Below are 25288 nucleotides of genomic sequence, written 5' to 3' on the forward strand. Positions count from 1 at the left end.
CCTGGGCTTCCAGTGTTCCTCTGGGACTGCCCGCCGCCTCCCCATCTTGTGGTTGCCCTGGCACCTCCCTTGGGTCCTGCAAATGATGGAATTGAATTACAATGGGAAAAACCCCCTTGTGCCTGATGATTTGCGGACATTCATTTTAGTTATACAGTCACAAATAACGCGTTGTCAGTTAAAGCTCTATTTGCGACCGTATAACCAGCATGAACATCCGCAAATCATCAGAAACAAGGGGTTATTCCCTAATTGATACAATTGGTACAAATTACTTCATAATGAAGTCACACAGTCTAAATCACCATTACACGTATAGTTGTACTTGTACATTTATATCATGGTGTGTCGAGTGTGCCGGGTACACATCAGCCCTCTAATGCCTTTCGTTCTTTCTTTCTTACATCATTTTTCTTTTCTTCCTTCCTTCCATCCCTCACAGAGGGCTGTGTGACGTGTTCAGGCTGTTCCACCTACATAAGCTGTCAGTCAGCAAAACAGCAGCTTCGCCCCTGAGGAGGAAAGTGGAGACGTTCCTCTCCTCTCCAGCTCTACTTCACAATGTGGATGCGTGACATGATTCAGGGAATTGACTCAAAGAGTGTGCTGCTCTTTATTTTTGTTCTTCTCCTCGTGATGTACTGTCTGAATAAAAACTGTCCACCTCACTTTCCTCCAGGACCACCGGCTCTCCCTTTTTTAGGAAATGTCTTCAGCATCGATGCCAAACAACCTCACATTTATCTAACTAAGGTAAGATGACTGTAGAATTACTCTGTAGACGTGCTGCTTCTAAAAAGGTCTGAATGAATAACTGTAAAAAAGAATGGAAAAGCATCTCATCACTCATCATTTCTGCTCTTTATTACCTATTAAGATGAAAACTTCTCTAAAATATGAGTCTTAAATGACATTTCTGTAACATCATACTGAACACGTTGGGAAACAAGTAGAGCAACAACTGTGTGAAGCAAATATTGTCCTGTGTCCTATCAGAGTCACATGTTGGACAACAGCGCGCTCATTCTTCTTCATTCACAGCTCGCTGACGTTTATGGGAATGTGTTTTGCATCCATCTGGGAAGAGACAAAACCGTGTTTGTGTCTGGGTACAAGATGGTGAAGGAAGCCTTAGTGGTGCAGGCTGAGAACTTTGTGGACCGGCCGTCCAGCCCCATGGTAACTAGACTTTACTCTGGAAACTCAGGTGATCTAACACACATACACTCCATCAGAACTCAGCATGACCTCCTGAACCCTGACGTGCGTCTGTGTCTCTCAGCTGGTCTTTTCTTCAGTAATGGGAAGGTGTGGAGGACACATCGACAATTCGCCATGGCAGCAGTACGCACGTTTGGTCTGGCCAAGAGCTCCATGGAGCAGAACATCTGTGAAGAAAGTCGACACCTGCAGGAGGCGATGGAGAAGGCGAAAGGTCAGTAAAACCAACACTCAGGACAGAATCAAACAAGGAGACACACTGTCCGTTGATTGACGATGTGTTTTCTGTTCAGGCGAGCTGTTTGACCCCGTACCGCTCTTAAACAATGCCGTGGCCAACATCATCTGCCAGATTGTGTTTGGGCGGCGCTTTGACTATGAGCACCATCGTTTCCAGGCCATGCTGCAGAGTCTTATTCAGATGGCCTACCTAGAAGGCTCCATATGGGCTCTAGTAGGACGGACACACACACAGCCATGACTCCACCCACTCAGACATCACTGTGAAAAAGTCTGAGATAGAACAAAAACTGATTATTACTGACAAAGTTGTAAAACTGGATAAAATAAGTACAACCCCAATTCCAATGACGTTGGGACATTGTGTAAAATGTAAATAAAAACAGAATACAATGATTTTTAAATCCTTTTCAACCTATACTCAATTGAATACACCACAAAGACAAGATATTAATGTTCAAACTGATAAACTTTGTTTTTGTGCAAATATTTGCTCATTTTGAAATGGATGCCTGCAACACATTTCAAAAAAGCTGGGACAGTGGTATGTTTACCACTGTGTCACATCACCTTTCCTTCTAACAACACTCAGTAAGTGTTTGGGAACTCACTCATCTTCAACTGCTTAGTCCAATTAAGGGTCATGGGGGGCTGGAGCCTATCCCAGCAATCATAGAGCGTGAGGCGGAGTACACCCAGGACAGGATGCCAGTCTGTCACAGGGCCACAAACAGACAAACAAACACATTCACAGACACACCTACAGTCAATTTAAAGATTCTAATTCACCTAACCCGCGGGAGGAAACCGGAGCACCCGGAGGAAACCCACGCAAACACGGGGAGAACATGCAAACTCCACACAGAAAAGCCACAGGCAGGAATTGAACCCATGACCTTGTAGCTGTGAGGCAACAGTGGTAACCACTAAGCCACCGTGCTGCCCGGGTTTGTGAACTGAGGACACTAATTGTTGAAGGTTTGTAGGTGGAATTCTTTCCCATTCTTGCTTGATGTACGACTTCAGTTGTTCAACAGTCCGGGGTCTCTGTTGTCGTATTTTGCGCTTCATAATGCGCCACACATTTTCAATGAGCGACAGGTCTGGACTGCAGGCAGGCCAGTCTAGTACCCACACTGTTGTCACACGTGCAGAATGTGTCTTGGCATTGTCTTGCTGAAATAAGCAGGGACATCCCTGAAAAAGACGTTGCTTGGATGGCAGCATGTGTTGCTCCAAAATCTGGATGCACCTTTCAGTACTGATGGTGCCATCACTGTTGTGTAAGTTGTCCATGCCATGGGCACTAACACACCCCCATACTAGCACAGATGCTGGCTTTTGAACTTTGCTCGGGTAACAATCTGGATGATCATTTTCCTCTTTTGTCTCTAGGACATGACGTCCATGATTTCCAAAAACAATTTGAAATGTGGACTCATCAGACCACAGCACACTTTTCCACTTTGTGTCTGTCCATTTCAAATGAGCTCGGGCCCAGAGAAGGTGGTGGCATTTCTGGATGTTGTTGATGTATGTCTTTCACTTTGCATGGTAGAGTTTTAACTTGCACTTGTAGATGTAGTGACAAACTGTGTTAACTGACGATGGTGATGACAATAGATGATGGAATCCCTAAATTTCTTGCAATTGAACGTTGAGAAACATTGTTCTTAAACTATTGGACTATTTTTTTTTCACACAGTTGTTCACAAAGTGGTGATCCTTGCCCCATCTTTGCTTGTGAATGGCTGAGCCTTTTGGGGGTGCTCCTTTTATACCCAATCATGACACCTGTTTCCAGTTAGGTGTTCTTTGAGCATTCATCAACTTCTCCAGTCTTTTGTTGCCCCGTCCCAACTTTTTTGAAATGTGTTGCAGGCATCCATTTCAAAATGAGCAAATATTTGCACATTTTGAAATGAGCTCGGGCCCAGAGAAGGCGGCGGCATTTTTGGATGTTGTTGATGTATGGCTTTCGCTTTGCATGGTAGAGTTTTAACTTGCACTTGTAGATGTAACGATGAACTGTGTTAACTGTCAACGGTTCCTTTACACAATGATGATGGTTTTGAATGCAGTGCTGCATGAGGGATTGAAGGTCACTGGCATTCAGTGTTGGTTTTTGGCCTTGCCGCTTACGTGTAGAAAGTTCTCCAGATTCTCTGAATCTTCTGATTATATTATGGACTGTAGATGATGGAATCCCTAAATTCCTTGCAATTCAACGTTGAGAAACATTGTTCTTAAACTGTTGGACTATTTTTTCCACACAGTTCACAAAATGGTGATCCTGGCCCCATCTTTGCTTGTGAACGGCTGAGCCTTTTGGGGATGCTCCTTTTATACCCAGTCATGACACTCACAATTAGTGTCCTCAGTTCCCAAATGCTTAATGAGTGTTGTTAGAAGGAAAGGTGATGTAACACAGTGGTAAACATACCACTGTCCCAGCTTTTTTGAAACGTGTTGCAGGCATCCATTTCAAATTGAGCAAATATTTGCACAAAAACAAATTTTATCAGTTTGAACATTAAATATCTTGTCTTTGTGGTGTATTCAGTAGAATATAGGTTGAAGAGGATTTGCAAATCATTGTATTGTTTTTATTTGCATTTTACACAACATCCCAACTTCATTGGAATTGGGGTTTTATATATATATTCAAATCATTAATTGGATACCTCAGAGTCACAGGTGTTATGATCAGGGGATCTAATGTATGCTGAAAATGCAATGCTCCCTGCATGCTGTCACAGCTTTTGTAAGTGCTGCTGTAGAAATTATAATAAAACATTTGTTTGATGCAGGACCTACAGCAGGAATGCATTTCATGTTTTGAAGGAACTGAAATATCACGAAAAGCTTCAAACATTACTGGTGACATAAGAAATGTTTTCTGTGTTGAGCAGCTATATGAGGCATTTCCTGTACCAATGAAACTCCTGCCAGGGCCTCACAACGCCATCTTCAGCCATTGCCAGACCTTACAGGCATTCATTAGAGACGAGATTGACACACACAAATTGGACCTGGATCTAGACAATCCACGAGATTACATTGACTCCTTCCTCATGAAGCAAAAAGTAAGGCCTGATAACTTGAACACAGCACATAGTGTATGAGGCTTACATTGTGTTCGGCGGATGTTTTTGGGTGAAAACAAAATTTCAAACTCGCTCAAAACTTTGATGCAGTCAAGCAAAGGCAGCACAGATGCTTCAGTGTATGCATTTGTATATAAATGTATCATGACAACACAGAATGAAGTAGCTCAGTATTGGCAGATACAGTGGCTTGCAAAAGTATTCACCCCCTTGGTATTTTACGCATTTTAATTTGTTTATTTGATTTCAAATACAAAAAGTAAATTAGGCTTCTCAGTATAAAAATTTGGAAAATTTGTACCGTTTGCATTTCTTCATAATTTATGCAAATAAATTCACTGTAATAAAGAACAAAACTTCGTTGGTGACAACCAGTCAGTAGCAACAATGGTTAAATTAAAAAATAAAATGAAATAAATAAAAATAAAAGAGCAATAAGGTGTATAAGACAACAGATGTTATTTACAAGGGCAGCTTTGTTGTGATTTGGCCCTATACAAATAAAATCAATTCAATTTAATTAAATGCCAGCCTCACTGCAGGTGGAATGCTTCTATGGAACAAAGTATCTTGATGCACTTTAAAAGATTAAAATAACTCGGTACAAAGGAGCTGCATTTTTTTTCTTCCAATGAAGCATGGGCAATGCCCACTGGGTGGGTTTTGGGTGTTGCATTAAATAAACCAGTCACAGTGTCATCTCTTATTCCCTTTAAGATACAAGTGTGCCAGCATCAGGATCGTTGCTATTTCAATGGTGGAGTCAGAATTGAAAGGTTTTCTGGTGAGAAATCTGTTTACATGTTAATGTATGCAAGTGGCTCATTTTCAGGAGCAGCAGTCTTCCACTACAGCTCCACGGGGTGAAACATTTGACCACCTCCTTCAGCAACACCTCCGCCTGATCTCACCTATGTGCATCTGAAATATTGCACCATGTAAATAACAGAAAAACTCTGCACTCAACTTTAGATCAGGTTTTTGATGGTCTATAGTGCAGTCATTTGAATTACGCTTACACAATGTGAGCACTGGACGTGAAAATGAAAGCTGCATCAGCAATCACCTTTAGGCTGTGCTGTTTTGCACTAAGGGATGGGAATCGAGAACTGGTTCCAGTCAAGAACCAGTTTGAAATTTTCTCAACCAATCGGAATTGTATGCATCAGATGTTATTAGCTTCTCTTTTTGATGGCGCCATGTTTTTACTGGTAGTGTTGCAAAAACGTGTGCATTGAGATGCCAAACTCTGCATCTCATAACAAAACCTGTGTAGACCTACATTTTTCCACACAGAAGATTGATCAGTAATCAAAAAGGGGATCAATAAAGAATCAGAGCCCTTAATTGGAGTAAGCGGGTAGATAAAATTAATGGATGAGCGATAATCAGGATTAATAATGACACCCATTTCAATAAAGTCTGATTAATTCACATCCCAATTTGTATCAGGTGGACTGTAGGAGTTGACAAATGTATAATTGTGGGTGTGGCTATGATACCACCAACCGTCAGATTTTGTAAACTTACCGTTTGTCCACTCGCCACCCTTCATTCTGCCTGACAGTACAACAGAAACCCTGAGCTGGGATTTGATGACTCCAACCTGGTTCTGTGTTGTTTGGATCTGCTGTTGGCTGGAAGTGAAACCACATCAAAGACCCTGCAGTGGGGCCTCCTCTACCTCATCAAGTACCCTCACATCCAGGGTGAGAATGATACTGCCTTTAACATGTACTTATACAAAAAAAATTAAGTAAAACAATTGTTTGATGTGTATTTATTCCTGTGTGACAACTCATTCACACACATCTGTATCAATGAAACAATATATATATATATATATATATATATATATATATATATATATATATATATATATATATATATATATATATATATATTTATTATATTTTTTTTTACACTTTTCAAACTGGATTGGTTTACAAAGAAGGCAGATGAATCTGAGCAATATAAATGTTTTTACGTTCTCACCCAGGGAAAGTCCAGACAGAGATAGACAGAGTGATTGGACAGAACCGCCAGCCCACAATGGCAGACAAACCCAGCCTGCCTTACACCAACGCCGTCATCCATGAAATCCAGAGGATGGGGAATGTTGTACCTCTAAACGGACTCAGAGTGGCCACCAAAGACACAACTCTGGGAAAATGTATCATACCCAAGGTGTGTTTACTCAACGTATAGTTAAAACCAAACACCAAAGTGCACTTTGTGATACTTAAAGAAACGAGCGAAACGTTATCTTGTGGTGCTGAAATGAATATTGTACCTTTCTCCATCTTCAGAAAATCCATTAGAAAATTGTGGCAGTGATGTGTATTCACCCTATTGACGTTTCAAATCCCACAAAACCTCAGAGTTTGCAGCGCTGCGAGATCTCAGTAACATTGAAAACTACATTGAGATGCTCTGATCACACTGCACTTTAACCGCTGCAGACAGACACCACCATTAACATCGCAACATAAAACTATTTTTATATTGTGCCTAAAACTCTCATGAATATATTCTCTGGGTTTTTAGATGTTATTGCGTGTGTTTTATGTAAACATGTGAGAATCACAGGCTGTCTCTCCGTTATTTTCAGTGGGAGCTGCTGTGAGCTACAATCACTTCCTGATCATGTCGTTCTGGGGGAAAGTGAAGTTTGCTCTTTAACGTCTTGATTATTGTTCTTTACAACACTGTTTGTCCCCTTTGTTCCAGACTAATATATATGTCTGAAATTCGGTTTGCGCTTATTAAATTCCACGCTGATTAAACGTAACAGACACGGATTATAATTGTTTTAGCAAGTTTTCAGGGTATCATGCAGCAGTCTCTTATTAACGTGACGAAAAGCATAAAAAAATTACATTTTTGTAGTATAATAATTTACAACTGTCATCGTGTTGATTCTCTATATGTTATTGACTGCAGCGACTCTCTGGCACGCAAGGGATTATGGGATACGTCAATAGGGCGAATGTCTCTAGGTCCTCACCGTTTTGAGACTGAGAGGTGCCTGGGTAGAGCATATGGAGACATGGTGTGTGGCAATGTCAATATCTGCAGGGGAATGAAAGTCCAAATCTTTAGTTTCCTGGTGCTGCCCGTCTTACTGTGTTCTTGAGACTTGGACACTATCTTGTGACCTAAGGTGGCAACTAGATGCTTTTACTACCAAGTCTCTTCGGAAGATCCATGGATTCCGCTGCAGTAACGAGCACTTACTTACAGAGATCAAGATGAGAAGTATCACTTACCCTGTGATGGAGCCAAAGCATCAACATTTTGATCATGTGGTGTGTTTCTCTATGCACGATCTAGTGTGTGTTGAGGACACCAGTGGCTGGAGGGGGCCAAGGGGATGCCCACACTTGTGGTCATTGAAATGTAAACCAACTGTTTGAACATCACTGTATTAGGATGTGTCTGATTGTGTGTACAGGGAACATCTGTGATGCCCAACCTGACCTCTGTGTTGTTTGACAAAAACGAATGGGAGACGCCACATAGTTTCAATCCAGGACATTTTCTTGATGAAGAAGGAAACTTTGTGAAGAGAGATGCATTTTTACCTTTCTCGGCAGGTAATTTAACTGAAAAGTATAGACACCGATTTAATACCGTGATTTGACACATATTGTTCACAGAAATTGGGAATTTCGCCATGGCAAAATTCCCAGTTTCCGTGAACAATATGTGTCAAATCATGGCATTAAATGGTCACAAAGAATAAACTTTCATTGCTGTCTTTCTTCTACATTTGTGCTTATTTTTCTTAGGAAGGCGTGCCTGTCTTGGTGAAAGCCTGGCCAGAATGGAGCTGTTCCTGTTTTTTGTTAGTTTGCTACAGAAGTTTTCTTTTTCCACCCTGGCTGGAGATCAGCTGCGTACAGACGGAATCATCGGAGCAACACGTGCACCTCATCCCTACAAGATCTTTGCTGAGACACGCTGAAACACTAAACAATCCAGACAGACTTTACACACAATCACGTCTATCACGGTGCCACTGTAACTACTTCTCAGTCCATTCTAACTAACCCTACAAGGTCCATCAAACCAGTTGCCTCTTTCCACGTCATAACACTGTTGGTTTGGTAGTTTGATTTTTTTTTGCGCTATTTAGAACATCATATTAGAGTTGGAGTAATGCCTGTTTGTTTCCTACTCCTCCCAGGTCCTTGATCCAATTTCCAAATATGGTATGTGAAAAAAGTTTGATTGGGACAAAGATCAAAGTTTTAGAATTATCCAAATTTTGGAGCAATGACTTCCTCCTGAATCAACATCCTTTGAGGCCTTGTGATGGAGTGAGCTCTTCAGAATCAGAATACCTTTTATTTTCCAGGTATACACTGAATACAAGGAATTTGACTTTGGTTTGAGCTGCACTCTCTGTACAGCACGTATGTGCAATAAGAGGAAAAAATGTGTGAAAGACAAACAGATTGAAGTTATGACGTATATGAATTGGTGAGGTTTTTTTTTTTTTTTTGGAAGGTTAAGTTCATTAGGGTGAAGGTCTGTGGAAAGAAACTGCTCCCGTGTCTGGTAGATCTGACGTACAGAGGTCTGTAACATTGAACAGAGGGGAGGAGTTTAAACAGTGTGTGTCCAGGGTGTCAGTGGTGTGCAGAGATGTTACCAGCTCGCTTTCTGGCCCTGGACAGGTATAAGTCCTGGATGGAGGGCAGGCTGGCTCCCATGATTTTTTTCTGCAGACCTGACAGTTTTCTGAAGTCGGTGTCTGTCATGTTTGGAGGCAGAGGGAAACCAAACAGAGATGAAGATGCACAGGACAGACTGTATGATGGTTGTGTACAAGATAATGAGCTGTTCCTGGGGCAGGTTGAATTTCCTGATGATGGTGAGTTCCTCCTTAAGTCTACTATCATATCCACAGTCTTGAGCAGGTTCAGCTCCAGATTGTTCTGACCACACCAGAAGACCAACTGTTCCACCTCCTGTCTGTATGCAGTTTCATCACCATCCTAGATGAGACCAATGATGGTGGAATAGTCTGCAAACTTCAGGAATTTAACAGAGGGGTGCAATGAGGTGCAGTTGTTTGGATAGAGGGAGAAGGGCAGTGGGGAGAGCACACAACCCTGAGGGGCACCAGTGATGAAGATGGATGATGTCACACTTCTATCCAACACTTCAAATTCCATTAATTCTTTCACTGTGATGCTGAGGTTTTGATGAACTTTTGAGACAAATGTTTTTTTTAATACAGCCAAGTGGCCTCTGTGTGCATGCGTGCGTGTGTATGGTTTGTAGCATCAACATCAGATGCTACAACCCCTGGCAAAAATTATGGAATCACCGGCCTCAGAGGATGTTCATTCAGTTGTTTAATTTTGTAGAAAAAAAGCAGATCACAGACATGACACAAAACTAAAGTCATTTCAAATGGCAACTTTCTGGTTTTCAGAAACACTATAAGAAATCAAGAAAAAAAGATTGTGGCAGTCAGTAACGGTTACTTTTTTAGACCAAGCAGAGGAAAAAAAATATGGAATCACTCAATTCTGAGGAAAAAATTATGGAATCACCCTGTAAATTTTCATCCCCCAAATTAACACATGCATCAAATCAGATCTGCTCATTGACATTGACCCTATGTGTCTTTTTGCAAGGAATGTTTTTGCAGTTTTTGCTCTATGGCAAGATGCATTATCATCTTGAAAAATGATTTCATCATCCCCAAACATCCTTTCAATTGTCCAAAATATCAACAAACGTGCAGTTATTGATGACGTAATGACAGCCATCTCCCCAGTGCCTTTACCTGACATGCAGCCCCATATCATCAATGACTGTGGAAATTTACATGTTCTCTTCAGGCAGTCATCTTTATAAATCTCATTGGAAAGGCACCAAACAAATGTTCCAGATTCGAGATAACCTGGATTAATCTTTTTAGTCACATAGCACTACTATTATTCTGAACACTACTGTATGGTTCTCACAATTTTCCTCTTCGGTTTTTCACCTTTGCCTCTTTTCTTTGACTCCATAATGGCTTGTTTTCAGGCAACAACAAAAAAAGGAAAATCCTGCGTGAGTAATCCAAAATCCTGTTGGGTGTGCATGTTCACAGAGCGTAGGGCTGCAATGTGACTGACGCACATCTCTGCGGGAAGCCGAACGTTCATGAACAGATACTTTGTTCAAAAACTGATGCATTTTTCGTTCAAAAAAAAAAATAAATGTTCCTGAACCGATTTGTTGGTAAAAAGCTGTTCGAAGATCAAGGCTCCACTTTGTACAGTTATGGCCATTCACTTGCAATTATATAATGTAACCTAAAATTTGTACCTGCTCCTTTAATAAATGTGAGTAGTGTATGTAGGTGGGCTCCAGAATTGCTCAAATGAGGTCAAATTTGCTAGAGACCCATCATTAGAGTCAAGGTCAAAAGCATGCTGATTTGTAAGTCAAATGCTCTCTCGTCCTTTGGCTGATTTCAACTAGACTTTGTACGTGAAATAAGATCAACTTCAGAATTGCTTTTAAAGGGGTTATTTTGGTCAACTGAAAATGAGAGCCAGTGTTCTAGGAAATGTAGTAACTGGATTTTTCATTCAATCTCCAGTTCAACTGAAGCCACTCATTTCTAAGACACACACATCATTTTCAGAAACTGTAGATTTAAACCACACCAAGTTTAAAATCAGCGCTCAAAAAAGTAACAGCAATAACCCCTCCTAGATGCCACACTGATGTCAATGCAGATGTCAATGTTAGAAATCATTCATTTATCAAGAAAGCCAAAGGCCTTATGATTTCAGATTCTTAACTTTATCCAAAAGAATTGCATTTCTGTCTTCCCTTACACCGATACCATCTGTGCTACCTGACTGTACATAACAAATGGAAATGCTATAGAAATGAAAGCAAGTTGAGAAAACTATCCACAGCATAAGAAAATTAAAGCACTTTCACATGCAGTTATAGATCACAAAATGACAAACCCTCATAATGCCACTCATGTTGGTGCCAAGCAATTAGTCACCATATGTCTTCAGAGTATAATGTAAAGCAGTGGTGGGCACAGTTAACAAAGAAGTTAGCTTTGATAACTGCTAATCCGCTAACTGAAAAGTTACGCTAAACCGATAAACCACTAAAAAATTTAGCGGAAGCTAGAGCTAACCTCTAATTTTCAGTATTGACTCTGGTACGCTATCAGCTACTGACAAGCCAGTTTTGAGCTTAAGTGATGAGCGGAGGCTCATTTTGCCATAATGCTTTTTGGCATCTGTGTGTGTTAATGTTCAAACCTTCAGAATTAGTGCATTATTTTAAAATTAAAAGATGTGTTATATTTTCACTTTGTAAACATGACAGAGTTGACGTTAATGTAGATAAACTATCCGGATTAATTTGGTTTAAAAATCGAAACCATAAGTCAAACCTGCTTTGCTTTTCATGACTTCAGCCACACGTCTGGGACACTGTATGTTGAATGTAAATGACTTTTTTTGGTAGCAGCCTGACAACCAGGCTCCTTCTGTTGGGGTAGATTTGAGCTCAGTTCCTCATAGCTACCTGACTGCTGTCAAACACATAGCAAACAGGAACCAACATGTATGATTTTACGGTTTACAAATGTTTTTGACCGTTCGCCTTTACTAACTATGCCAGCAAAAAAAAACCTTAGCAGAACTAAATTTAGCGGAAAATAAATCAGCCTGCTGCTGGTTTTTGAAGTTAGCTGAAAAGCTAATCTGCTAACAAAAAAAGTTAGCTTCGCTAATTAGTGGTTAGCGGAACTGTGCCCACCACTGATGTAAAGACACCAAAGGTTTCAAGAGCCAGTTACCGACAACAGAAAAAAAATTAAAAATCTGCTTTTTTTTAAGTAACAATCACGCAGAACTTCATCTGGAGCACAATAATGGAATGCATACCCAAAAACCAAGTCCATGATGTAGTACAATATCAAATACAGAGACAAATTCTGGCTTTATCATTTGTGGGTACTATACAATTTATAAACCTTGTTCATGCTGGTGTTAAAATCGCATTTACATTGTAGCTGCACTGCTTCTGGCTACTCTTTATTAGTTACCTTTAAATAACATTTTCAGAATATTTGACTATCCAGGCTTTGCCTGATTTACAGCATGCTGCCAGTACATAAGTCAGAACAGACACTATAGAAACAATAAATACAATAAACCTGAATTTCTGCTCTATGATTTGTTGCTGCTGCAGATCAGAGGATCATCCACTATTATGATTTACAGAATATTCACAGCCTCACGGGGTGGGTTCAAACACTTCAAGAGGAGGGTTTTGTTTTAATGATTGTTACTCAACAAATGATGGCAACCAGCATCAATTATAACCATTCTGACTTTGAAATGACATTTAAAAAAGGTATATTTTTCTTATTATTCAAATGCTAATTGGTGTAGTACACCCTTCAGTGCATAGCATGATTGTATAATTAAATATATTAAAGTACATTTAGTTAGCATTAGCATTCATGTAACCATTTTAAAAGTCACATTCATGCTCTTGGCTTCATTGTGAAGAAGACCTGCTCCAAGAGCACATGACTTCACCAAGACCTAAGTATAGACCTTAATCACAGGTTCTAAAAAGAAAAAAAAAAATCTGAGGGGGGTGAAAAATATATTTTCAAGCTGGCTTCCTCACATATCAGGTGAGTGTAAGACAAACTGGGCAAGATGTTTAATGACTTTGCTTACACCATCAGAAATAAATACCTACGTTTGCATGCTAACAGAATGCGGAAAGAGTTGGCGGTATCGACCCAAATTTGTTATCTTACGCGCACCCAATATAAATTCACCCCCCCACCCACCCCATTTCATATTTTGATCCATAAAATTTGGATCTTTATAGCAATCTAAAACAAATGATTCATTCCATCTCGCAATGCTAAAGACAGAAAGAAAACAATGCTGGAGCTGCCCGCTTAATCAGATCCACTCCACTAGTTAATGGATTCCTCCTTGGCCTCCATACTCCACCCTTCCACAAACGTCAGTAGTTTTTGCTTAAGCCTGCTAACAGACAAACAGCACTGAAAACACAATCTCCTTATGGAAAAGTCATAAAATTGCCAGACGCTGAACATGTCTTCTCTCATTTCTAACTTTTTTTTCCAAGGATTACAGAAAATAATAACAAAGGCTAACTTAAACAGATATTCTGTCAAGTCTGAACTTTTGTGAAGCCCAAACACAAAGTACAGAAGAAAAATACATTCTCATTGCTTGAATGCTGTCAGCTGCTTTAGCTAGTGAGGTGAATGCAGGCTACACGTCAATGTTCTCTATGAGGTTCAGCCTGAGTGTAGTGTATCTTACAGTGGATCGTGAGACTGTGTCAAATCACCTCATCTTTGTCCCCTCCCACACCAAAAGGAGATGTGTTTAAGGTCACTTAAGTGTTGAATTGTCTTAGGATGTGAGGACACTGAGGGCACAGTTTCCCCTTAAGTGAATAAGGTGAGACGTCTGACTCTGTGAAAAGTTCTACTTTGTGGTAGCAGCAGGCATGTTGATGGACAGGGCCCGGCGTGGTGCATTCGAGACTAGTCGCTGCTGGGCGAGGAAGGACTGACCAGGAGACAGCATTGAAGCGCGGCCACCGAGACGTGATTCAATGGCCAACTTCTGAAAGTTGACACTCTGAGAAGAGAAAAATGACATTTTTTCCACATCAGACTTCATTCTACTGCTGTTCTTCATGGACTTTTTTTTTAAATGATAACTAAAAACAAGATGACAGGTCAGGTCTGGGAGCATGTGTTGGTGCTTCCTGTCACTACATCCATCACACTACAGAACCACCCTGGACGTTGACTGGCAACCACCCAGAGAGAGGGTAAAGTCAGACCTTACCCATGTGAAGTGCTTTGGGGTGACTTTGTTGTGATTTAGAGCTGCATGAATACATTCAACTGAATTCCAACCCCACCTCCAGGAAGCAGTCATTCATCTGCCTCAGCCAGGAGAAATCTAAATGTCACCTTCACCTTTTCCACCTGCTGGACAGTTCAGTACTGAAGCACCTGTGAACTGCACCATGCTCAGAGAAAACACACCAGATGGCAGTAACCTCTCACTTAACACAAAGTCATTTCTACAGTGCTCAAGGACTCTTTGGAGAGACCCAGTACCAATTCATAGCATTAGGCCACTCGTTAAAGACAATCACACAGTAAGAATGGAAGCAACAGGTCCCACAAGACGGTTCTTCATTCTCCTCAACTGTACCGTAAATCATATAGAGACCATGAAGCCCACTGGGCCAGTATTTATCTCCAAATTCCATGACATTAAGTCGACAACTCCTCCTGGATGGGATGCCAGCCCAACAGGTTATTTCCTCTGCCAAGGTGGGAACCCTTTTACAGCTGGGTGAACTGAGACAATGCAGATGAATGAATTTGTTGCTGAATTTATTCACCAACTACATAAGTAAAATATTGTTTTGGCAGTGATGACATTCATATACACAAGAGATAAATAAGCAAATTAATCAACAAATAACATATATACTCAACAAAAATATAAACGCAACACTTTTGGTTTTGCTCCCATTTTGTATGAGATGAACTCAAAGATCTAAAACTTTTTCCACATACACAATATCACCATTTCCCTCAAATATTGTTCACAAACCAGTCGAAATCTGTGATAGTGAGCACTTCTCCTTTGCTGAGATAATCCATCCCACCTCACAGGTGTGCCATATCAAGATGCTGATTAGACACCATGATTAGTGCACAGGTGTGCCTTAGACTGCCCACAATAAAAGGCCACTCTGAAAGGTGCAGTTTTGTTTTATTGGGGGGGGATACCAGTCAGTATCTGGTGTGACCACCATTTGCCTCATGCAGTGCAACACATCTCCTTCGCATCATCCATGAAGAGAACACCTCTCCAGCGTGCCAAACACCAGCGAATGTGAGCATTTGCCCACTCAAGTCGGTTACGACGACGAACTGGAGTCAGGTCGAGACCCCGATGAGGACGACGAGCATGCAGATGAGCTTCCCTGAGACGGTTTCTGACAGTTTGTGCAGAAATTCTTTGGTTATGCAAACCGACTGTTTCAGCAGCTGTCCGACTGGCTGGTCTCAGACGATCTTGGAGGTGAACATGCTGGATGTGGAGGTCCTGGGCTGGTGTGGTTACACGTGGTCTGCGGTTGTGAGGCTGGTTGGATGTACTGCCAAATTCTCTGAAACGCCTTTGGAGACGGCTTATGGTAGAGACATGAACATTCAATACACGAGCAACAGCTCTGGTTGACATTCCTGCTGTCAGTATGCCAACTGCACGCTCCCTCAAATCTTGCGACATCTGTGGCATTGTGCTGTGTGATATGACCTAGCACACAGTAATTGATATACATTGAACAAAAGTATAAACTCTACGCAACACTTTTGTTTTTGCTCCCATTTTTCATGATCTGAACTCAAAGATCTAAAACATTTTCTATGTACACAAAATACCTATTTCTCTCAAATATTGTTCACAAATCTGTGTTAGTGAGCTCTTCACCTTTGCCGAGATAATCCATCTCACAGGTGTGGCATTAAGATGCTGATTAGACAGCATGATTATTGCACAGGTGTCCCTTAGGCTGGCCACTCTAGATTCTGGTGGCAGGATCCAGCAGATCATAGTAAAAGGAGCATTGATCAATTTTCACCACAGAAAGGAACACTGAGCAATTGTCGCCAGATCTGTGGAGACTGACAGTCCTGGTGAACTCGCCCCAGCAGTACGATGTTTGAATTGAACTCACTAACAGCCACAGGAGTGTCACCTCTGGGACAGTCGTCAATCAATCAAGGTGAAAGTCAAATGTTTCCCCTCGCTAAGATATCAGGTATCGTTACTGGAGAGGACTCTGACAACAAACAAGATCCTCAAAGAGAGCCCAAATCTGTGCCTAGTAACATGCTTACTGATAGGGATGATACAGTGAGGAAAATAAGTATGTGAACACCCTGCGGTTTTGCAAGATAGTACTTAGAAATCATGGAGGGGTCTGAAATTTTCATCTTAGGTGCATGTCCACTGTGAGAGACATAATCTTAAAAAAAAAAAAAAAAAAAAAAAAAAAAAATCCAGAAATCACAATGTATGATTTTTTTTTAATAATTTATTTGTATGTTACTGCTGCAAATAAGTATTGGAACACCTATCAACCAGCAAGAATTCTGGCTCTCACAGACCTGTTAATTTTTCTTTAAGAAGCCCTCTTATTCTGCACTCTTTACCTGTATTAATTGCACCTGTTTGAACTTGTTACCTGTATAAAAGACACCTATTCACACACTCTCAATCACACTCCAACCTGTCCACCATAGCCAAGACCAAAGAGCTGTCTAAGGACACCAGGGACAAAACTGTAGACCTGCACAAGGCTGGGATGGACTACAGGACAACAGGGAAGCAGCTTGGTAGAAGACAACAAATGTTATGATTATTTATTAGAAAGTGGAAGAAACACAAGATGACTGTCAATCTCCCTCGGTCTGGGATTCCATGCAAGATCTCACTTTGTGGGGTAAGGATGATTGTGAGAAAGCTCAGAATTACACAGGAGGACCTGGTCAATGACCTGAAGAGAGCTGGGACCACAGTCACAAAATCCTGCAGGGCAGCAAGGCCCCCCTGATCAAGCCAGCACATGTCCAGGCCCGTTTGAAGTTCACCAGTGACCATCTGGATGATCCAGAGGAGGCATGGGAGAAGGTCATGTGGTCAGATGAGACCAGAATAGAGCTTTTTGGAATCAACTCCACTTACCATGTTTAGAGGATGAGAACAACCCCAAGAAAACCATCCCAACCGTGAAGCATGGGGGTGGAAACATCATACTCTGTGGGTGCTCTTCTGCAAAGGGGACAGGACGACTGCACCGTATTGAAGGGAGGATGGATGGGGTCATGCATTGCGAGATTTTGGCAAACAACCTCCTTCCCTCAGTAAGAGCATTGAAGATGGGTCATAGCTGGGTCTTCCAGCATGACAATGACCCCAAACACACAGCCAGGGCAACTAAGGAGGGGCTCCGTAAGAAGAGCATTTCAAGGTCTTGGAGTGGCCTGGGCAGTCTCCAGACCTGAACTCAATAGAAAGTCTTTGGAGGGAGATGAAACTCCAAACCTGAAAAATCTAGAGAAGATCTGTATGGAGGAGTGGACCAAAATCCCTGCTGCAGTGTGTGCAAACCTGGTGAAAAACTACAGGAAACGTTTGTAATCTGTAATTGCAAACAAAGGCTACTGTGCCAAATATTAACATTGATTTTCACATGTTCAAATACTTATTCGCAGCAGTAACAGAGAAATAAATTATAAAAAAAAAAAAAAATCATACATTGTGATTTCTGGATTTTTTTTTTTTAGATTATGTCTCTCACAGTGGACATGCACCTAAGATGAAAATTTCAGACCCCTCCATGATTTCTAAGTGGGAGAACTTGCAAAATCGCAGGGTGTTCAAATACTTATTTTCCCTCACTGTATTTGACATCTTTAAAAGGACTTGGACCACAGGTATGTTGAGCAGTGGCAGGACCAGACCAACAGTAGGCATGTCCACCTACCAAGACTGTACCACTTCCAGGTTTGTGGACCTCAGACAGCAATGCTACTGCAATGCAGTTTTACAAATGTGATCGACAGCTGTGGAAAATGTTCATCCTACCTTATTATACCATGCTGTGACAATCAGCTTCTCCTCATACTCCCTCAGCCTGGCCTGTTCACACTGACGCTAGGAGACAAAATGGAACCAACAAATGTGAACTGTTTGTCAAATGAACCAAGTGCTGTAAAGCTCAATTTTCTGTAAAAAATAAATAAATAAAACATCCTGCCAGAGGTGGGTACAAAAGAGACAGAAAAAAAAATCCAATAACTGCATCTGGATTGTCACCAAAATCTCTTAACTTTCTCAGAACCACAAATTCTAACTATAGCACCGCACTAGTTTCCAATTCCACAAAATTTTACATTGGAAAAAAAAATTCAAGGTCAAAGTCCTGTTAGAAGTGGCTTTTCATAAGCTAAATTAGATGTGACCAAATGTCAGGAGTATGTATTTAGTTCATGCACTTAAATCAAAGTGTTTTTTTTTTTTTTTGTGGTGTTGCCAGGTGTTTTTTTTTTCCAACTTTCTCAGTTTCTGAATTCTTCTCCAGGTAATTTTCACAGATCACTGGTTACGCTATGCACAATTTGTCATTGCTTTTTGGCACATAGTTTCTTACTGATAACTGGAAAACAGAGACAAAAAATTGGAACCTCCACCCAATTTTGCTGGTGTAGGTAAATCCATAACAGAAAAATTAGAGTGATTGAGGCACTTTGATTGAAATATAATGAAAAATGTACACTAAATGGGCTTTTTAATATTAAATTCAAATGTCCACAAAATCAGCAATCTGGATCAGATCCAGATCAAACTTTGTCAGGTGATAGTGAGTGCCAGTCTGCACTTCACTTTCAAATATGAGAGTGATTGGGGCACAATTTAGTAAGATATAATGTAAATAATACACATTAAATGGGGTTTTCAATGTTAAATTTAAATGGCCACAAAATCTGTAATCCGGATGAGATCCAGATCAAACTCAGTCGGTGAAGAATATTATCCTACATAACAATCTCAACTATGAAAGAACTTTGATCTTTTTGACAGTTATGAATTTTCGAACATTTATTTTATGTTAAAGGATAGGGATTTTTCCCCTAACTTTCACCTTGAAAATTGAATAGGCTCTTGCCTATCAGGATATGAATCCTCTGTAAAAATTTCATAACAACATATGAAAAATTGTGGGTTACAGGCTGCTGAAAAAGAAACTAAGTAACAAAGAGGAGTGAAAACATAACCTCTGCCCAACTTCGCTGGCGGAGGTAACTAACCTAATCTAGGTTTACCAGAAATCAACCTATCACTTGTGAGCATGACTGTGGACAGGATAAGAGTGAAGGCAAATAACCAAGAATCAACGACGACAAACAGATTTACCTCCAGACTGAGAATCTGCTTGTCCCGGTCAGCCAGTTGGTTCCTCAGAGCCTGAATCTCTGCTGTGGCTGGATTCAGTTTAGGATCCAAAGCTCGAATCACCTAAAAACAGGTTAACAAAAATTACCATATGAATAGATATTTATCATATGTCGGGGAACAAAGTACAAAAATGTGGACAACAGAAGACTCTCACATTGCGAGCCTTCTCCAAATACATTTTATATCTCTCCTCCATGGCCCTCATGTCATCATCCTTCTTTTTCAGTGCTGCCATTAGCTCATCCACCTTCAATGCTTTTGGATAGAAAAATAAATAAATAAATGTTATAAATAAATGTTGACATAATACTGACATTGCTTTGTTGGTTGATGCATGGAAAAGGAAATCTCAGTTAGTATGATGGAAGTTTAGAAAACTACCAGGCTATCAGGTTTTGGATAACCAAACAGACATTTTATCATCAACGGGATGTTTTTAAACTAACAACAGGATGTTTTAAAGAAAAACAACTCAGATTTGATATGTCAAGCTAAAAATGGTGAAAAATACTGCAATATTGGTCCACCCAAGGCCCAGAAAAATCCATAAACATTTCATCACTGTACAAAAAAAAAAGTGTACAAGTGTAATGATTAGTTGGAATACTGATTACTGAGCTGGCTTGTACCAGTCTGAGTGTTGTCAGGCTGAAGGTCCTCCAGCAGCTCTTTCTTCCTCATGATTTCATCCTGAGCCTCGTTCAGCTGGACCCTGAGGAAACAAATGCTCCTTCAGCTCCTTCTACTGGAGAACAGAGAAACTCTTCCTGTGACTCAAAGTATGCAGAAGGATTCACACTTACATATGTGCATCAAGTTTCCTCTTTAGGTTTGACTGAAAGCAAAAGATATTTGAAAAACTCAACATGTGTGCAGTCACATAACCTTCAAAATGAATATAATTCATTTAAAAAAAAAAAAAAAAAAAGATAGTTATGAGACACTTCACTGAAATTCCATCAGCTCACCATCCATCCAGTTTAATATAATTAACTTTGTTGAATATTTCCAGTGTAGCTGATGTCAGTGTTTACTGCCACAGTGTCACACTCACATCATCAGGTTTGGCAGCCTGACTTTGAAGAGCCTTCTGGAGGTCCTCAACCTGCTGCTGCAGAACTCTAATCCTCTCCAGACTTAATCTGCAATCAGAAAAAATTAACATACTACATGAAGAAAACAAATCCAGGTCTAAAGCGCTTACAGGGACTTTGGTGAATTATCAAGCAAACATGTTTACAAGTTTATTCAGTGTTGTAATGGAACGAAGTAAAAATACTTCAGTACAGCAATTTTGGATGTGCCTTGTTTACTTGAATTTTTCTATTTCTGTAAAATTGCACTTAAATGTTCAAAATGAAATTCATTCTTTCATTGTAACAGCCTTATTGGTTCCACTCTTCATTACAAAATAAACTGGAAAGACTATTTTCTTACAACCCCTGGCAAAAATTATGGAATCACTGGCCTCGGAGGATGTTCATTCAGTTCACACAGTTCATTCACCAAACAAAAGTTCCAGCATCATCACCTTGCCCAATGCAGATTCGAGATTCATCACTGAATATGACTCATCCAGTCATCCACAGTCCACGATTGCTTTTCCTTCGCCCATTGTAACCTTGTTTTTTTCTGTTTAGGTGTTAATGATGGCTTTCGTTTAGCTTTTCTGTATGTAAATCCCATTTCCTTTAGGCGGTTTCTTACAGTTCGGTCACAGACGTTGACTCCAGTTTCCTCCCATTCGTTCCTCATTTGTTTTGTTGTGCACTTTTGATTTTTGAGACATATTGCTTTAAATTTTCTGTCTTGATGCTTTGATGTCTTCCTTGGTCTACCAGTATGTTTGCCTTTAACAACCTTCCCATGTTGTTTGTATTTGGTCCAGAGTTTAGACACAGCTGACTGAACAACCAACATCTTTTGCAACACTGCGTGATGATTTACCCTCTTTTAAAGAGTTTGATAATCCTCTCCTTTGTTTCAATTGACATCTCTCGTGTTGGAGCCATGTTTCATGTCAGTCCACTTGGTGCAACAGCTCTCCAAGGTGTGATCACTCCTTTTTAGATGCAGACTAACGAGCAGATCTGATTTGATGCAGGTGTTAGTTTTGGGGATGAAAATTTACATGGTGATTCCATAATTTATTCCTCAGAATTGAGTGAGTCCATATTTTTTTCCCTCTGCTTGGTCTAAAAAAATAACCGTTACTGACTGCCACAAATTTTTTTCCTGATTTCTTATAGTGTTTCTTAAAAGCCAGAATGTTGCCATTTGAAATGACTTTAGTTTTGTGTCATGTCTGTGATCTGCTTTTTTTCTACAAAATTAAACAACTGAATGAACATCCTCCGAGGCTGGTGATTCCATAATTTTTGCCAGGGGTTGTATTTGCAGCGCTCACTCACACAGTTCAGTAACACAGATTATATAACAGCTGAGTGGATCCTTGTCATTTGATTGGTGGTTTATATGTCATGTGACATGGATTATTTGTACCATTTGCCATTGTGTTTCATTGACCGTGCAACTGTTTGTTTTTAGCATGCAATTTTAGTGCTATATGAAATGTGCTATTGCACGCCCCATCCACCGCGCGTGCTCACACTAACGGGGGCGGCGTTTGGCTGAACATGGCAGAGTTTGTTTTCCTGGCGGACGACGATTTGAAGGAGCTAACTGATGCTGCTTATTCTTCTAACATAAAAAACAAATCCACTACGCTGTAAGCTGTCTGGAGCAATGAAGAGCTGGACAAGTTTCTGACATGATTTTTAGCTGGACACTACAGTTTTTTTTTTTTTTTTGGAAGTACATGAAGTTAGTGCATGACATCACTGACTACATCATAGTTATTTTGGGCTCCAATTTAAAGTTCACGTTGGACTGTTAAGCACCAGTGGAACACCAAAATGTAAGTCCCTTTTCTGTTGTTTATAAATTAATAAAATGTTTTTACATTCCTTCAATGTAACAAATATTTCATTTCAAGAGTTGTACCATTGCACTCATAAACATTCATTATTTGTATAATATATAGCCGCAACGCTACTTATGTTCTGAATGCCTGATTACCGGTCAAATATTTTCCTATATCGGACTGGTTACTAGAGGTGCACCGATTGATTGGCCACCGATCATTATCGGCCGATCACGCCTTGATCGGTTTGATCAGTGATCGGCAAAATGCGCCGATCAAAAGGACCGATCACAACAGTGCAGGCAGTAGCGCAGGGAGCGCTTGGTGTGTTTGTCAGGAAAATGATAATTTCTCTACATTGATTACAGACCCTGCAGCGGGTCCGTGATCAACTTTTCTGCAGCGCGGCTTTGCTCTGAACCTTGAACCAATTGAACCAGTGGTTCGCAGATTGAAGCAATGCTTCGAGCCTTTTGCTTCATTTATACTTTCTTTCGCTTAATTTTCCCCCGCTAAAACCCTAAAGAGCATACGTCTGTGAGTATTATTTACCTTTTCTATGTTAAATCGACCTGTTATGGTCTTCTGAAACAGTTGATAGATGTATTTTATAACTTAAAAACGGCAGTGATGCTAACGCATTAGCATGTCTATGGCATTTTCAGTGTTAAAAGTTAGCATTACGCATTTGCAGCTGTCATCATGTTCGGGTGCATTTGTTTTAAAATTGTAATATTTCTTAAATTTATTTTTGTTTATATATTAATTTATTATTATTTTGGGCATGATCCAAATATGTACTTGATCGGTATCGGCCTTGATCGGTATCGGCCGATCAAAATTTCGGTGATCGGCCTAAAAAAATCCTGATCGGTGCACCTCTACTGGTTACCATGACAAGTGGTCCACAATGTGTTTTTCGTCACAAACCAGGAAGCTAAAACATGAGTAGAAAAATCCAGTCCGACATGAACGTACTCCATAAATATCTAAACAGCATCGAAAGAAACACACAAATTGGAAGCTTACCAGCTAACAACCTAGCAAGTTCTTCATGGAAGTGAAGAAAGCAAATGACCCCTACACCGTCAGCAGTATATTGGGGTAATACAGTAAGTTTGCGCATATATTAAACAAATTATTAACCTCGCTTGCTCGGTCAATAATAATAAGTACAGACCTCGACTTAAATTTGCTGCAGTTTTGTGTGTGCTAAAACGTACATAAATACCATAGCGAGCATACTGATTTACTAACGGAGTACACTGAGGACTGCATCTTTCAGCCAAGTACACATCATGACTGCGCACGCTCGTTCTCTGAGCCTCACTCTCGTTTGGCTACCAAATATCAACCAAACCCTGGTAACGTGGTTATGCATGTTCCGGCAGATGGGTACGTTCAACCTGGTTTAAACCTGATGTAAGTGTTAAGTCCAGGTGAAGTGTAAACATATAAGGTGCACACTGTGCTATTCTTGACTGTGCTAATGGTTTTTATAGATTTGAAAGGTGCTGGAAAAGCCGATGTGATATTCATTATTGTGAGAACAAAGATCCTGAATGCACATGCTCTTTGCTTTACACAATTTTCCCATAGAGAAGAAAAACCGAGAAGGATACAAAAGATGGATTAAAATAGTAAATTTGTCAATTACAGTTATCACAGTCAGTTTAATAATATGAACAGAACACTGTCATGGTAAACAATGACAAGACTGTCTTCCTTGTAGTCCTTGCTGAGCCGATGGCCATCAAATATGGCCATCGAGTACTGCAAAGGCTTTTTGTCCGTCCGTCTGTCCAGTCCTATGACTGCCAGGCTCTTGAAATTTACAGGGAACATTCTTGGGACACAGACCTTGGACAAGCTAAAAGCTAGCTAACCTTGATGTATTTTAAGAGGTTAAAAGGTCACATTCTGTTTCAATCTGATCCGTTTTGTTTTTGAGTGGCGCGCGTGACAGCCAATCAGAGCAGAGCTGCACTGTGACATCAGTCTCTGGTCTCTTCAAAACCACTTTGTTTTATGTGTTTATATACAAGTTTCTCATATGTTTTGTAAAAGCTAGAGAGAAATAAACACCTATAAATATGAAAATGCTGTTTTTAACCTGATAACACCCCTGGAGTCATTTACAAGACATTTTGCGGACATTAGCTTGCAGGCTAACTTTCGGTAACTCAAGGCTAACTTCCTATGGAGTTAAATTTGTCTCGTTAATAAATTCAAATGCACAGAGGGTGATCTACAAATATTCCTTGACTTGCACAACGTGAACAAATGATTGTTTGATTAGAACATGTACAAACTGCACTTAAAACAATAGGATCTTAATAATCAATCAACTGCAAATTATACAGAACACAATGCTCACACGGCCGAGGGTATTTTAGCATTGCTTTATATTTATTATTACTTATATTTTGTCATTTGGTTTTTAAATGGAGCACAGTGGAAATAAGTGTTTTCACTTTCTTGTGTCATCCATGTATTTTTAACATATTTACAATTATATTATCTACTTACGTTGAACTTACTAAATAAAATCACACACGCATGCTTTTAATATATAGATGATTTGCCGCCCCCTGCTGGAATGGCATGTAGGTCCAGAATGTAATGATCAAAGTCCATTGTTCAGTATTGTTTTGCTAATATCCATAGTTTCTCCAAAAATATCAGTCCTAAGAACATTCTGT

At 40.1% G+C, this 25288-nt stretch overlaps 2 protein-coding genes across 3 annotated transcripts in view; one reads left to right on the forward strand and one right to left on the reverse strand.

Annotated features, from left to right (window-relative positions):
• Positions 1–537: 537 nt before the first annotated feature.
• Positions 538–8681, forward strand: LOC117519076 (cytochrome P450 2J2-like). The gene is made up of 9 exons (XM_034180379.1): positions 538–753; positions 1042–1207; positions 1283–1435; positions 1515–1675; positions 4374–4547; positions 6136–6277; positions 6568–6755; positions 8023–8164; positions 8360–8681. The coding sequence occupies exons 1-9, from the start codon at positions 562–564 to the stop codon at positions 8533–8535; spliced, it is 1494 nt and encodes a 497-aa protein (XP_034036270.1). The 5' UTR covers positions 538–561; the 3' UTR covers positions 8536–8681.
• Positions 8682–12630: 3949 nt separating this feature from the next.
• Positions 12631–25288, reverse strand: part of hook1 (hook microtubule-tethering protein 1) — a 38663-nt gene continuing 26005 nt past the window's right edge. Inside the window, exons 16-23 of one of the 2 annotated variants that reach the window (XR_004563164.1) lie at positions 20718–20805; positions 20467–20498; positions 20293–20375; positions 19818–19918; positions 19622–19723; positions 18293–18361; positions 13956–14251; positions 12631–13922 (exon numbers count right to left, since the gene is read on the reverse strand). Coding sequence is in view for 1 of the 2 variants with exons in the window: in XM_034180380.1 (XP_034036271.1) it covers positions 14096–14251; positions 18293–18361; positions 19622–19723; positions 19818–19918; positions 20293–20375; positions 20467–20498; positions 20718–20805 (631 nt within the window). In the remaining variant the exon portion in view is untranslated. Of the gene's footprint in view, positions 14252–18292; positions 18362–19621; positions 19724–19817; positions 19919–20292; positions 20376–20466; positions 20499–20717; positions 20806–25288 lie in introns of both variants that reach the window. The other variant, XM_034180380.1, reaches the window with a different exon arrangement.

This window comes from Thalassophryne amazonica, chromosome 10, assembly GCF_902500255.1.
Source record: "Thalassophryne amazonica chromosome 10, fThaAma1.1, whole genome shotgun sequence".
NCBI classification, from domain to species: domain Eukaryota; kingdom Metazoa; phylum Chordata; class Actinopteri; order Batrachoidiformes; family Batrachoididae; genus Thalassophryne; species Thalassophryne amazonica.

Excerpts from the sequence above, each read along its gene's own strand:
- LOC117519076 (XM_034180379.1), top strand. The coding sequence starts at position 562 with ATGTGGATGCGTGACATGATTCAGGGAATTGACTCAAAGAGTGTGCTG. Across the intron at positions 1,208-1,282 it reads ACTTTACTCTGGAAACTCAG|CTGGTCTTTTCTTCAGTAAT; the intron begins GTGATCTAACAC and ends TGTGTCTCTCAG. Across the intron at positions 6,756-8,022 it reads GAAAATGTATCATACCCAAG|GGAACATCTGTGATGCCCAA; the intron begins GTGTGTTTACTC and ends TTGTGTGTACAG.